General features: G+C 38.6%; 2 protein-coding genes across 2 annotated transcripts in view; both read left to right on the top strand.

Annotated features, from left to right (window-relative positions):
* ada2b (adenosine deaminase 2b) overlaps positions 1–13,701 on the top strand; it is a 210,196-nt gene that overhangs the window by 187,764 nt on the left and 8,731 nt on the right. Inside the window, exons 2-5 of the mRNA XM_007256036.4 lie at positions 7,778–8,437; positions 11,260–11,650; positions 13,023–13,242; positions 13,413–13,623. Coding sequence (XP_007256098.2) covers positions 11,350–11,650; positions 13,023–13,242; positions 13,413–13,623 — 732 coding nt within the window. The 5' untranslated portion in view covers positions 7,778–8,437; positions 11,260–11,349. The remainder of the gene's footprint in view (positions 1–7,777; positions 8,438–11,259; positions 11,651–13,022; positions 13,243–13,412; positions 13,624–13,701) is intronic.
* atp6v1e1b (ATPase H+ transporting V1 subunit E1b) lies at positions 1,072–8,087 on the top strand. The gene is made up of 9 exons (XM_007256035.4): positions 1,072–1,327; positions 2,316–2,381; positions 2,514–2,623; positions 3,159–3,225; positions 3,339–3,428; positions 5,038–5,106; positions 5,209–5,303; positions 7,097–7,184; positions 7,457–8,087. Exons 1-9 carry the CDS (start codon positions 1,295–1,297, stop codon positions 7,517–7,519), a joined length of 681 nt encoding a protein of 226 aa, XP_007256097.2. The 5' UTR covers positions 1,072–1,294; the 3' UTR covers positions 7,520–8,087.

The raw sequence follows: 13,701 nt of genomic DNA, 5'->3' as shown, positions 1-13,701 counted from the left end.
ACAGTCAGAACACTTTTAACAGTTTATAGATGACGTTTTAAAGCTTTAAAAACTATCTGCGGTGATAAAACATTTGATACTGTTATGTGTTGAGGAAATGGGTGAAAGATTCAGTACAAAAATGCGTATAAAATGTATTTATGAAAATGATTTTAGGGGGTTACATTGAAAAAGTCTATTGGGTCAGCGTAAAAAGCTATAAAATACCATTTTAATAAAATAAAATACAGTTTTTCTCACATTTCTTTTGACTTTTATTTTATTGCAGAGATTAAGATTATTTATGTTTGGTTCATTTCATTTTTACATACATCCATTACTGTATTTTAGGCCTGTAATACATTCCACAAAAAGGAGACGGTGATTTTTGGGCTACTGATGAGGTAAAAAAATATATAATAATATATAATAATAATAATGTTGAGTCACACCACAAAAAAAACACAAGGTGTATATTTATCATGTCCAGAAGTGACCTCTTATTTAAAGGATTCCCACCTCACATTATGGCAAAACTATCAACAGTATTAATCAATATTAATCCACATTAGCCAATATTAGTCATGTTAATCGACCCACAATTTAACGTCTTTGTTTCTTCATTTAAAAAATACACTGATATACAACACAGATTATTTCCCCAAACCTCTCTTTATCCCTATAAAACATGAGGGGACTTGCGGGGCACATTTCGGATACAGCCCCTGCGTCCTGGAACGTAAACGCTGCATTCCTACAGCACAGACTGTATATGAAGGCCTCCTACCTCGGCTACAGTCTGGGATTTGGGACGTGGCCGCTGAAGCAGCACGATCTGCCCCCCACCCCCACAGCCGTGCTGTGAGAATGATTTGCTGACATGTTTACAGCATTTACACACCTCTGATCATCCTGTAATAAACAGATCTACTGCAGAGAGCAGAGACTCAGAGCGAGGAGCTGTAGGAAACGTTTTGTGTCTCTTTCGTTCTGTAATCCCGATTAATCGTGTGTATCTCTGTGTGTGTTTGTACCTGTGTGTGTGTGTGTGTGTGTGTGTGTGTGGGGAAGGGGTGCGTCATCTAAGCAGCTGAGCGCTGATTGGTCCCTGAAAGGGAAGTGACCCGTCATGTGAGTCTGCGCTGTTGGCTGAGAGTCAGCTGATCCGCTCGGGCTGTTATTTTCTCTCCGTCACGGTTCTGCTGGGCTGTTCTGCTGGTTCTGGAGGTGAACTCGGTGTTTTAGGAGCAGCTGATCTTCACTTTTCTCTTCATTCCGTTTATCTGAGTGATCCGGCGGAGAGCCTGCAGCAGACATGGCGCTGAGCGACGCGGACGTGCAAAAGCAGGTGAGCGAGAGGAGCTGTAACCTTCAGAGAACAGCAGCATCTCCATCATCTTCAGCCCTGATCTCAGATCAGAACAGGCCTACCGCTGATCCTGCACTGCACCACGGTCTACACCTATAGCTTAACCCAGTAAAATAAACTACATTCACCCACAGACTGACCAGGCTGTGTTCAAAAATAGACTCAATAGCTGCATTAACGCCTGAGCCAATTAGTGAATGAGTAAATGAATGAATGAATGAATGAATGAATAAAAGGAAAATAGGTTAAAATTGAGTGGATTAATGCAGTAATAAGTGGATGATTAGATTGATGGATGGATGGATGGATAGATGAAAAGGGAATAGCTCAATTGATGGGCCAGTGATTAATTGTGATTGTGATGAGTAATAGGTATCTGTTAGTTGAATGCGTAAAGAATAATGATTATGGATAATGATTAAATGGCTGAATAGAGTCTGTTTTATTTGTTCATTTCTCTGTGGTGCATAAAGGTGTAAAGTGGAGTCATATTCCTAAACTATTGCCAAAATATACTCTATTGATTTGAGTTTTGTAAGTTTAAGCAGTGAACAGAGACAGAGACATTCCACACTTCTGTTCAAAAGGCATTGGGCCATCATTATCTAGTGCAGCGGTTCTCAAACTGGGGGCCACAGTGGGCGATAAGGAGGCCTCAGAAAATCTACATATATTTTTCAGTAATGTCAATTTGCCATTTAGCAGGGTTTTTTTTTATGCCACGGGTACATTGGGGGGGGGGGGGGGGGGTTTGAGAACTGCTGATTTAGAGGAGGTTTCTATATTCACTAAAATACTCCTGAAAGAGCTTTCCCTCTAAAAAAAGCCTATAAAGCTGTTTTAAGGTGTTAAATTCACATTAAAAAAGATGATTATTTTTTCTGTGATGAAATCAAATTAGTGTGAGAAATAGCGTATAGAATTATTTATTTTGTTCAGCATTTGCCCTCTCTCTTTCTCTCACCAGATTAAGCACATGATGGCTTTCATTGAGCAGGAGGCCAATGAAAAAGCAGAGGAGATTGATGCTAAGGTAAACATATATAAAACATGGTTTAAAAAGTGTCTCATATTCAGTACAATGTTTAGCTCCACCGCTCTATTTAATTAGGAAGGTGTATTTTGTAATATTTAGTGGCCTGAATGTATATATCTCCTCCTATAGGCAGAAGAAGAGTTTAACATTGAGAAGGGTCGCCTGGTGCAGACTCAGAGGCTGAAGATCATGGAGTACTATGAAAAGAAGGAGAAACAAATCGAGCAGCAGAAGAAAATGTGAGTCATGGTCTACAATTGAAATCCCTTTTCCAAAAACTGGGGCTGCTATAGTAGTTATATGTATTGACGGGTCTAGTGATTCAGGAAACTGTCTGAGATTGTTTTTTTTTTTAGATTGACTCTTCTGTCACTGCTTTCTACTTTTATGGTGCAACAGATGCTATATGACCCCCAGTGTTCCCTGCACTGTATTGCAATTGTTAATCAGATTTATCATGTGGATATTAACATTTAGAGCAGAGTTGCGCAATCCTATTTCTGGAGATCTACCATATTGGAGAGTTCAGATTTAAAACCCCTGTGTATGTTGGATTAGAATTAAAGCTAAATTCTGCAGCATGATACATGATCAGGACTAAAACTGGGTATCCCTGTTGTGAGAATTATTTGCATTGTTTACTAGTAGACCTTGCCAACTTATCATTGCTGCCTCAAACTCTTAAGATCATTTAGTCACTCACAGGTGACTTTCTTGCAGGCTGTATAACATAATAAAGAATAGTAGTAAATGTATGATTCTGTCCCTCCACAGTCAGATGTCCAATCTGATGAACCAGGCCAGACTAAAGGTGCTGAAGGCTCGTGACGACATGATCTCGGTTTGTAGAACTTTCTTTTTGGTTTCTGTTCAGATGGTTGGTATTCTTGAATACTGACTAATGTGTATTTTTATTTAGTTTTTTTGTAATCAAGTTTCTGTGGTGTTTTCTAGGATATGCTGAACGAGGCTCGTCAGAGACTGGCTAATGTAGCCAGAGACCCGTCCAGGTATTCTGCTCTGATTGATGGACTGGTGCTACAGGTGAGCTTTACGACAAAGCACTTTTTGTGAGAGACGCTGCTTGAGTTGCAGACATGATAAGCAGACAGAGGGCCTCGGCACTTTGGTTTGATTGTTACCCATAGCCTGTGCGCTGGATTCCAGAGATTTTTTTACAGGAGACCGGAAGCAATGCGTAGCTTACAGAAGATAATAATCAGTCGACCCTTAGTTGCGGGTGCGATTCATTATGCTCAACCAAAGCAATGACCGGCTGTTGAGTGCATTTCCACTGTATAAACATTACAGTGTATTTTCACTTCTCTGTGGGTAAAGTGGGGAGACTGCATGAGGTATTTAAGATTCAAGATTTTATTGTCACGCCACAGAGTACAGGTGTACATTTGTGTAAACAACTTGGGTGCAGGTTCCCACTAGTATACACAATATACATAATAACAGTACACACAATAACTTACACTATAGACATATTGAGATATGGTATTGCACGGAAACACATAATATTTCCCGGAAATACGTTAAGTATGACTGAATATGTAAATAAAGAATGCTATATAGATGTGCAGATCTCTAGTGTGTGTGTGTGTGTGTGTGTGTGGAAGTGAGGAAATAGTCCATTAGGTGACTGTGAGTAACTATGAGTAACGTGCAGGTACAGAATGAGTTGTGTGGGAAGTGCAGGGTGCAGAATGCTGTATGTGGGATAAGTATGGGACAGTCCGGTAGGTGCAGTATAAAGTAAAGTGCAGGGTGCAGAGTTTGTATAGATGGCAGTGGGGTGGGTTGGGCAGAACACTGTTCTACTGGCTGGTCCACAGCCTGGTCGCCTGGGGGAAGAAGCTATTTTAGATCCGGCTGGTTCTGCTCTTCAGGCTTCTGAGCCTCCTTCCACTCGGCAGCTGTAAGAACAGGGAGTGGCTTGGGTGGGAGGGGTCCTTCATTATTCTTCTAGATTTCCTCAGGCAGCGGTTGGTGTATAAAATCCAAAAGGTTTGGGAGCTGAACCCCAGTGATGTACTGCGCTGTACACAGTGCAGGTGTAGAAAGTCCTGAGGATGCTGGGGTTCAGACCAAACCTTCTCAACCATCTGAGGAATTACAGGCGTTTTTGTGTGTTCTTCACCACCTGTGTGGTGTGTTCTGTTCATGTCAGATCCTCGCTGATGTGAACACCTAGGAACTTCTTGATGCTGCTGTCCCTCTCCACCACAGTCCTGTTGAGGCAGCTGGTAGAAACTGAGTAGATGTGTGTAAACAGTATGTGCACACTAGAAGACTGCTTGGGCAATACCCACATTAGCACCACTTATCACACTGCACAGAATCCCTCTTTACTTACATTTTAAGGAGCAATATAAAGTTTTGCAGGGTTATAGATTTAATGTATGTATAATATTGGAGCTCTCTTTGGATAACTGAATGACAAAGAACTTTTAGTAAATCACTCTGGACAAAAGTGTCTGCTAAATTCGGATAGTTAAAATGAGCTTATTTCTTCATTACTTTGAAAACAAGACTGCCTCTGTCTAAATATTAAGTAATAAATATTAAAATGCTAATTGATCGGCTTGATGAAACAGTAAAAATCACACATTCTGAAATAATTCTTGGTTCTGCTGATGTCTTTCAGGGTTTCTACCAGCTGCTTGAGCCCAAAGTGACAATCCGTTGCCGCAAGCAGGACTTGGCTTTGGTGCAGGTCAGTTTTTACTATAAAAACAACGTTCACTGAACAAACTAAGAAGATCACTATTTAATGCTTTGATACCTCAATTTACAAAAAATGTTTTTTGGTGTTTAGGCTTCTGTGCAGAAAAACATTCCTATATATAAAGCAGCTGCAAAAAACAACCTTGAAGTCCGGATTGACCAAGACAATTTCCTCCCTGCAGAAATGTGAGTAAAATCTATTCAAGAAACCATTTAAATTCTTTCACATCCTAAACTATGTGTCACCAAACTTTTACACAAAGAGCCAAGCAGGAGCATGTGGAATTATCAACATTTCTGTTATTGTAGATTCAGTGTAGGGAAATAATTATTTGATCCATTGCTGATTTGAAGTTCACCCCCTTACTAAGCCATAAACAGTCTTTAATAGTTACAGTAGATTTAGTTTAACAGGGAGAGACAGAATATCAACAAAAACATAACATTACATAAGTTACAAATTTGTGTTTTGTTTGGGTGAAATAGGTTTTTGATCGTCAAGCAGAATGTGACTTGGTACTTGGTAGAGAAACTCTTGTAGGTAAGCACAGAGGTCAGAAGTTTAGTGTAGTTGGTAGTTCTTAGGAGGATTTTGGCCCACTCCTTTTTACAGACAATTTCCTAAATTTAAAGGATCTCACTTGGCATCTCAAAGTTTGAGGTTTGAGGATCTTAATGTGCTTCATCTTAAGCCACACTGGCCTCATTAATCAGCCCCTCAGAGCGATAAACTTGTCCTGTACTTTTTGCAGAGAAACCACACCAAAGCAGAATGATTCCACTTTCATGTTTAAAAGTGGGGGTGGTGTTCTTGAGGTCATATCCAGCCTCCAAACACGGTGTGCCATGTTCATGCCAAAGAGCTAAATTTTTTAATTTATCTGACCCTATTACATTCTCCCAAGCTTTCACTGAGTCATATGAGTTCTCACTAGCAAACCTCAGACATGCTGTTTACAGGTCTTCTTAAGCAGAAGGACTGCAGGTCTACTTTTTTTCCATTACATTTTTTTGACAGCTCTGGTCTTGTTGAAGGTAGTCAAGAGGGTTAAATGGTAGATTAAGATTAAGATTGCTTCCTTAAAGGGGCAGGACTATATTTTTTCTGGTTTGTGGAAGTCAGAATTCTTGGTGGTTTGTAGTTCAGTGCATAATAATCCAGTACATAATTACTAAAATAACTTTTATTTAATCAGTAGGTGATCAAATAATTATTTTCTAACACTGTATACTGATCTCCTAAGGGCACTGAGTTAAAGATGAAGCATTTGTTTAAAAATTTGAGCAAGATTAAAATATAGATATACATTGATGATATGCATTTAGGCACAAACATTCAAATGCACCCTTTTAGTCAGACTGACTGGCAAATCATTCTGCTACAAAGCTTTTTATATTAGGCAGAATGGCCAAAACTGAAATAAAGTAAGCTATTGTCTGCCCAAGTGAATCACACAAAAAATGGGGGAAACCCAATTACTTGTATCACATAAAAGCATACAAAAAGGCTGGGTGTTTGGTTGTACTTTATTCTTTTGACTGAAATCTGCTATCTGTGATGTAAATCAAGTACATACAGGGGTTGGACAATGAAAGTGAAACATCTGTCATTTTAGTGTGGGAGGTTTTATGGCTAAATTGGAGCAGCCTGGTGGCCAATCTTCATTAATTGCACATTACACCAGTAAGAGCTGTAAGAGTGTGAAGGTTCAATTAGCAGGGTAAGAGCACAGTTTTGCTTGAAATACCAAAGGGGGGTGTTACATCTGCATGGCACTGGTAATGATTATTGGAAAACTGAAAGCAGCTGATTTAAACCAGTTAAATCAGATGTGCTTTGCTTTGATTGCACTTAAAGTCAGCAGGTTCACTTCCCCTTTATGCATAAGAATGTATGTACTTGTATTCATTTGCCTTTCTAATTGCTGATCCATAAGTGTAAAGCAGTTACTAACTGCGTCTCTCCACTCCACACCCAGCTCTGGTGGTATTGAGATCTATAACGCGGATGGAAAGATCAAGGTGTCCAACACTCTGGAGAGCAGGCTCGAGCTTATAGCACAACAGGTATGAATGAGTATGAAAGCTGAGAAATGCTAGTAATAGTTTATGGGAAAGGCTTTCTGAGGAATGTCCTGAGATAGCTTATTTAGTTTGTACATCATGTGTCATCAGTACATCAACAACATGGATTAATCTGTTAAAAGCATTCCCAAACTTGCATAGCTTATGTGATTTTAGAATAACTAAAGATTTGAGGCCCCAAAAAAAAATCTGAAAAATGATGATAAAGTTTGTGCTTCCATATTCTAATCCAAGCATTTCTTTGTCTTGCTTAGATGATGCCTGAAATCCGAGTGGCCCTATTCGGAGCAAACCAGAACCGCAAATTCATGGATTAAACATGTCTGAAACCTAGGGGCATTGAGAATCACAACAGAAATGCAGTGGTTTTGTTGTTCTTGTTGTATTTCTTTTTTTTATTTTTAATAAGAAACTCTAAGTAATATTTAACTTGAGAAATTGTGTGTGCATGTGTGTGTCGTAAATTGTGATTCATTGTTGTTGTGAAAGAAAAATCACAGAAAGTATTATATTGATTAGTTTCTGCAAGTCTGGTATTTATCATCTCCTGTTCTGATTGTCTGCGACATTCAGAGGCAATGCTACAAAAGTTTACAAGTTACAAGAGATTTAGGTGAATGTTCATTTTTGATCATTTAGGAACATTCTCCATGATGTATCGCTATGTTTGAATTTACTTTTCAGCACACTCTATAGCAAAGGATTGGAATAATTTCTGAGGCAGTTTTACACCCTCTATAAGTCAATGTTAGCAGTAGATGCTGGTTACGGTTGTTTCTCTCATTCCTGTTGGTGACGAGTGTGTATGATGTGTAACTGAACCAAACACATTTCTGTTAAATACTGAAATGATCTTAATGTGGAAATAATAAAAGGAAAAAGGACTCCTCAGTCTCATCTGTCTATTCCTTTAGACTGTGAATGCATGAAGTGAAATACAAAATGGTGGAAGAAGAATGAAGAATGTCTACTTCAGCATTTTTGCAGAAATTAAGTGAGTCACTCATGGTTCCTCCATTGTCTCAACACACTCTGCTGCAGATAGGGAAGAATAGTGAAGGGTTCAGTTCAGCTGACACTCTCGTGCAGTTAGACAGGGGGGAAGTGCAGGGAGTTAGACAAGTTTAGTGTGTGGAAAGTTTTAGTGACTGTTCACATCCATATAGCTATCAGCTGAAGTATGATTCTGTGGTAAAAGACAGGAGTTTTTGTGGAAGAGTCATTTCAGCTTTGGGGTGAGTACTGCAGGCTTGATTTGAATTTTTACTGCTTAAACATTTAAATCTATTTTAGTAGATGACAGAACCTCTTCCTTTCTTGTTAAAATTAAAAAGTTTTTTTGGGCCAGAGAACTGGTTGTGTTGAATAAGCTGTGTTTTTGTGCTTGCTAATACAGTCCCCACTATTTCAGTGTTCAATTTACAACATTACAATTTTTTAAATATAAAATAAAATATAAAGTATATTAAAATATGTGTAAACACTTTCATAGATTGTTTTAACTTTCAAATAAACAGCTACTAATGTTTCTACTGATAGATTTAAGTTAAAGTCAAATCGAATCAAATTTATTTGTATAGCGCTTTTTACAACTGGTGTTGTCACAAAGCAGCTTTACAGAAACATGATTACAGGACAAAGAATCAGGCAAAACAATAAACATAGAAAATTCAGAATACAGAACCCCCAGTGAGCGCGGAGGCAAGGAAAAACTCCCTCAGAGCTGCAGGAGGAGGAAGAAACCAAGGGCAGGACCAAGAATCACATTTGAGGGGGGGCCACTGGTCAAACAACGTTTAAATGAATTTTAAAAAGTCCTTATACATCCACATAGGTTCTATATATTCAGGAGTATAGCAGCACCACTAATGGAAGCAGTTCGAGCAGAGGTGGAAAAAGTACCTTTACTTTGCTGAAATTCTACTCAAGTAAAAGTAAAAGTACCCATCTTAAAATCTACTCGAGTAAAAGTAAAAAGTACTCAATTTAAAATGTACTTTGAGTAAAAGTTACATAGCTACTTTTAATTATTTGATGGAAAAGTACAAATCATAAATTAAATTGTTTTAATGAACTATTATTCCACATAATAATCCATTTTTTTTCTTTACTATTAAAAAGTTATGGTAATATAGGTGACTATAAACTGTATTTTTATAGTTTTACAGTTCATTATTATTTGTTAACTTGTCATTAGACCACATGCTTTCTCAGGTTTGATGTGGAAGTTTTGAAAGCTGACAGCTCTGTCCGGCAGGGCACATTTTGCATTGCATGAGGACGTTGTTGCCTCGTTATTCTACGTGTGAGCATCCGTGAATTTTTTTTTTTAATTCAGACAATTATCCCCCCCCCCCCCAGCATTTTATTTTTTACTCAGTAATTGGGATTGGGATCAATTACAGTAACTTAAGTAAATGTAATTCATTACTTTCCACCTCTGAGTTCGAGTTCATGTAAGCTTGGATGTAATCTGTAGTGGAGAGTAAGATGGATGATGAGCAGCTGATCTGTGGTGGGTGATAGAGAAGAGCTGACTTCAGAAACTTCCATCAGTCTGGCCGGACAGGAGACGCGAGAGCCTGGGGGTCCAACATCCATCGGTATCGGGTCAGACAGGTGGGCGGTCAGTAACTCGGAGGAAGGCAGAGAGATGGAATTAGTTTTAACTGGATTTTTGTAAAACAGAGAATATAAAACATTATCAGAGTGTGGCTAATGACTCCGGCAGATCTGAGTAATTATTTTGTGGCAGTCCATATTATTTTGTTTCAGTACGACCATTCCTGCTAAGCCTAATATATTCATTCTAAAATCTGGGCAGTCGGGTCACTTTTCGCAGGAGTTCTTCTGGCCACGTCACGTATGATTTCAGTAACATGTATGTGCACACTGTTCTGCCAGACAGCAATTACAGTGAGGTGAATACGTGTTTGATACTCTGATTTTACAGGTTTTTCCATCTACAAAGAATGGAGAAGAGGTCTGTATTTTTTTTTATTGTAGGTGCACTTCAACTGTGAGAAACAGAATCTAAAAAGTCCAGAAAATCACACTGTATGTTTTTTTTTAATATATGTATAATTTTATTTCTATTTTTTCACATTTTCTTGCCAATTTAAACAGCCAATTACCCAACCCACTCATTAGGAGTCCCCCTATCACTAGTGATGCCCCAACACACCAGGAGGGCGAAGACTAACACATGCTTCCTCTGATACATGTGAAGTCAGCCACCGCTTCTGTACGAGCTGCTGCTGATGCAGCATTGCCAGGCTGTATTAATTGCACCTATAGGAGCAATAGATTTGCAATAGTGTTGAGCTACAGGACAATAGATAGGCAGCTTGGTGAGAAGACACCAACACTTAAACCCAAGATCAGTCTTCCTCAGTCTGGGGCTCCATGCAAGATCTGGCCTTATGGAGTAAGTATTATTATGAGAAAGGTCAGGAATTGGCCCAGATCTACACAGAAAGACCTGGTCAATGACCTAAAGCGAGCTGGGACCGTCTCAAAGATTTCCATTAATAACACACTACGCCATCATTAATAGATTCCTGCTGTTCTTCCAGCACATGTCCCAGCCCGTTTAAGTTAACCAATGATCATCCTCTGGATGATATAGAAGAGGCATGACAGAAATAATGTGCCCACACGAAGAGGGATGAGTACAACCCCAAAGGTAACCGGCCCAACCGTGAAGCATGGGGGTGAAAACAGAGAAATATAATGACTAGGTTTCTTTTCAAAAACTCACCTCATGTGATAAACTTTAAGTCTTTTAAATGTTGTGAGAAAGAAATAGCAATTTATATTCCTAAATCGTAAAACAAAAAGATTTACAGCCCAGACCAACTCTTTTTGGAAAGTGAATATCTAGGGTTCATACTGCAATGAAATGTGATTCAAAGTAAAATCGAGATACACTGCTTTTTTAGATTTTCTATATTCTATGTTACTTTTGTGCTCCTTTTCTGTATGTATATTTTCACTATTCGTTAATAATATACTTTGTTATTAGATGTTATGTGGAAACTGTGCTGTGGTCTTGCAGGTTTGTGCTGGTGGAACACAGAGATTGTGTTCTGATGTTTAAGTGGAGCCTACGACTGATTCAACCTCCATACAAAACCCGGCTCAGGCCATGAATAGCTTTTCCTCTACAATAGTTCTGATGACCATACTGATGTTTAGCTCTGTGAAAGAGAGCAGAAGCGCACCAGACCCTCGGCAGAGAGACATGATGCTGCAGCAGGAAGCCTCCCAGCAGGTGGGGGGAAGAGTGGAGCTCACAGCAGCCGAACAGCAGATGGATTCCCACTTGCATAAACTAAAAGAGCGGGAGATGATGGCTTCAGATTTTCCTCCTGCTATGCACTTCTTCAGAGCAAAGCCCCGCATAGAAAAGAGTGCAGTTTTTAAACTGCTGCGAAAAATGCCAAAAGGTAAAAGAGCACACTGGTGGTTTACCACTCTGAGCCTGAGTACCTCCATGAGGGATTTTTGAATGTCTTACCTGTTTCACCAGTCAGTTTTTTTACAAGCCCTTCTTAAGCTTGAGTAAAAAAAAGTACAGGACCTGGCAACTCCTGAAACAATATTGAAAACCACTGCTTTATACAGGCCTCAATTACTGACCCTGGAACCCACACTGTTCATTATGATGTTTATAGCATATTGATTGATGTCCACTTAGACTATACAAGAACTGGACTATTATAAATACCGAACCTACCGAATATTTTAAGATGTGGATTTCAGAAAATGCACCACTTTTCAAAATTGTTGTAATTAGTAACTCTTTGGTATTTATATATTTATCATTTTTTTGTTTGAACTGAATATTATATAATTTTACACAGAACACCAGAAATGTACTGGACAAAATGATTGGCATCTTCAACATTATATTTGGTAACAATCTTTTTGAAAACCAGGTACCTACTGTAACCATTAATTAGTTGCTTATATCTCTTAACTGGAATTTTCCAATACTCTCAAAATATGCCAGCAACCACAGAATCACACTCTTTAAAGGCATCATTTATTTTCTGTAAATGCTATGATGATGGGATTCACCAGAAAGCTCTGGGCTGGTCTCATCTGTACACAGAGTGTAAAGTTGAAATGTATTTCCCAAACATATATTATGTAGTAAGCATACTAGGATCAATGTACTTGTAGTAGACTTGTAAGTATACAATTTCAATAATTAAATGAGACTAAATTGACCCAATTTTAGTATATAAGTATAAGTATAAGTAAACTTACTAGTATTAAAGTAAGTTTGATTTGTCTGAACTGTACTAAAAGTGAACTTATGACATAGTTGACTTATATATTATTTTTGTACTGTGAGGTATACTACTAGGTTTAGATGTAGATCATTTTAACTGTTCTGTAATTATATTTACTATTAGACTAGGCATATACAAAGAAGTGAGACATACATATGTATGTGGTAATGGATTATAATATGAATGAAGCCTGTTACAAAACTCTCACATCTTAAAATAACTTTTTCAATAAAATCTGATAATAAAGTTCTGTGATGGTAATTCCACTTTAAATGGTCAGGTTTAGTGCCACTTGTGTACTGTGAGGTATTCCACCTTAAACTACAAGCTACTATAAACCAAGAATACTTAATTATAATTATGTTTAGTATGTCACTAAGTACAAAATAGCATACTAAAAGCATACATGCTTCATTTTAGTTTAAAAGACGTATACTAATAGTACACTTTAATAATTGTATTTTTTGTAAGGGTAGGTCTGTTTCAGTATCTGTTATCTCACCATCTTAATTTGCTTTAGGGGCGGTCCTGCATGTGCACAGCTCTGCTCTGGTTAGTGTGGATTGGCTTGTGATGAATGTAACATACAGGCCTCATTGCTACATTTGCTTCACATGGACGGGGTCAGTGCGGTTCCTGTTCTCTGCCCAGCGACCATTCCCAATCTGGGGCTGCTCTTCATGGAGTCTGCTTGAGCAGCTCAGAGCCACCACCAGTGACGTCCTAACCTTTGACAAGAGGTGACTGACCTTTCACGTTGTTCCTCAAACCAGCATCTGATTCTCTGATCAGAATATGCCCCAAGTATATGAAGCATGCAGGTGTAATTGGATCATTTTACAGCACAGAATGCTTGACATAATGCTGTACTCTGAGGGTAAACTAACCTTTTCTATTCTTCCATTCTCAGTTTGATGCGGAACCTCACTCTGTTCACTGAGGAGCCAGATGAGGCCTATCCTAACCCAGATGTTGTGTGGGAGAGGTTTGAGCAGATATTCATTGCAATCTCAGGGCTTATCACTTATGCACCTGTTTTCGGGGATTACCTCTACCAGGGTCTTCAGCAGCTCTATGATGACAATATCTTATATGTGGAGCTGAGAGCTGGCCTGTCCAGGGTTGGTGAATGTTTACATTATATTACACTCATGAATAAAGGCACCAAAAGGCATTACTGAGTAGGTAACACTTTATAA

Source organism: Astyanax mexicanus, chromosome 2, assembly GCF_023375975.1.
Source record: "Astyanax mexicanus isolate ESR-SI-001 chromosome 2, AstMex3_surface, whole genome shotgun sequence".
Lineage (NCBI taxonomy): Eukaryota > Metazoa > Chordata > Actinopteri > Characiformes > Acestrorhamphidae > Astyanax > Astyanax mexicanus.
Note: the sequence above shows the minus strand (reverse complement) of the source record. Positions and strands in the feature narration are given on the sequence as shown.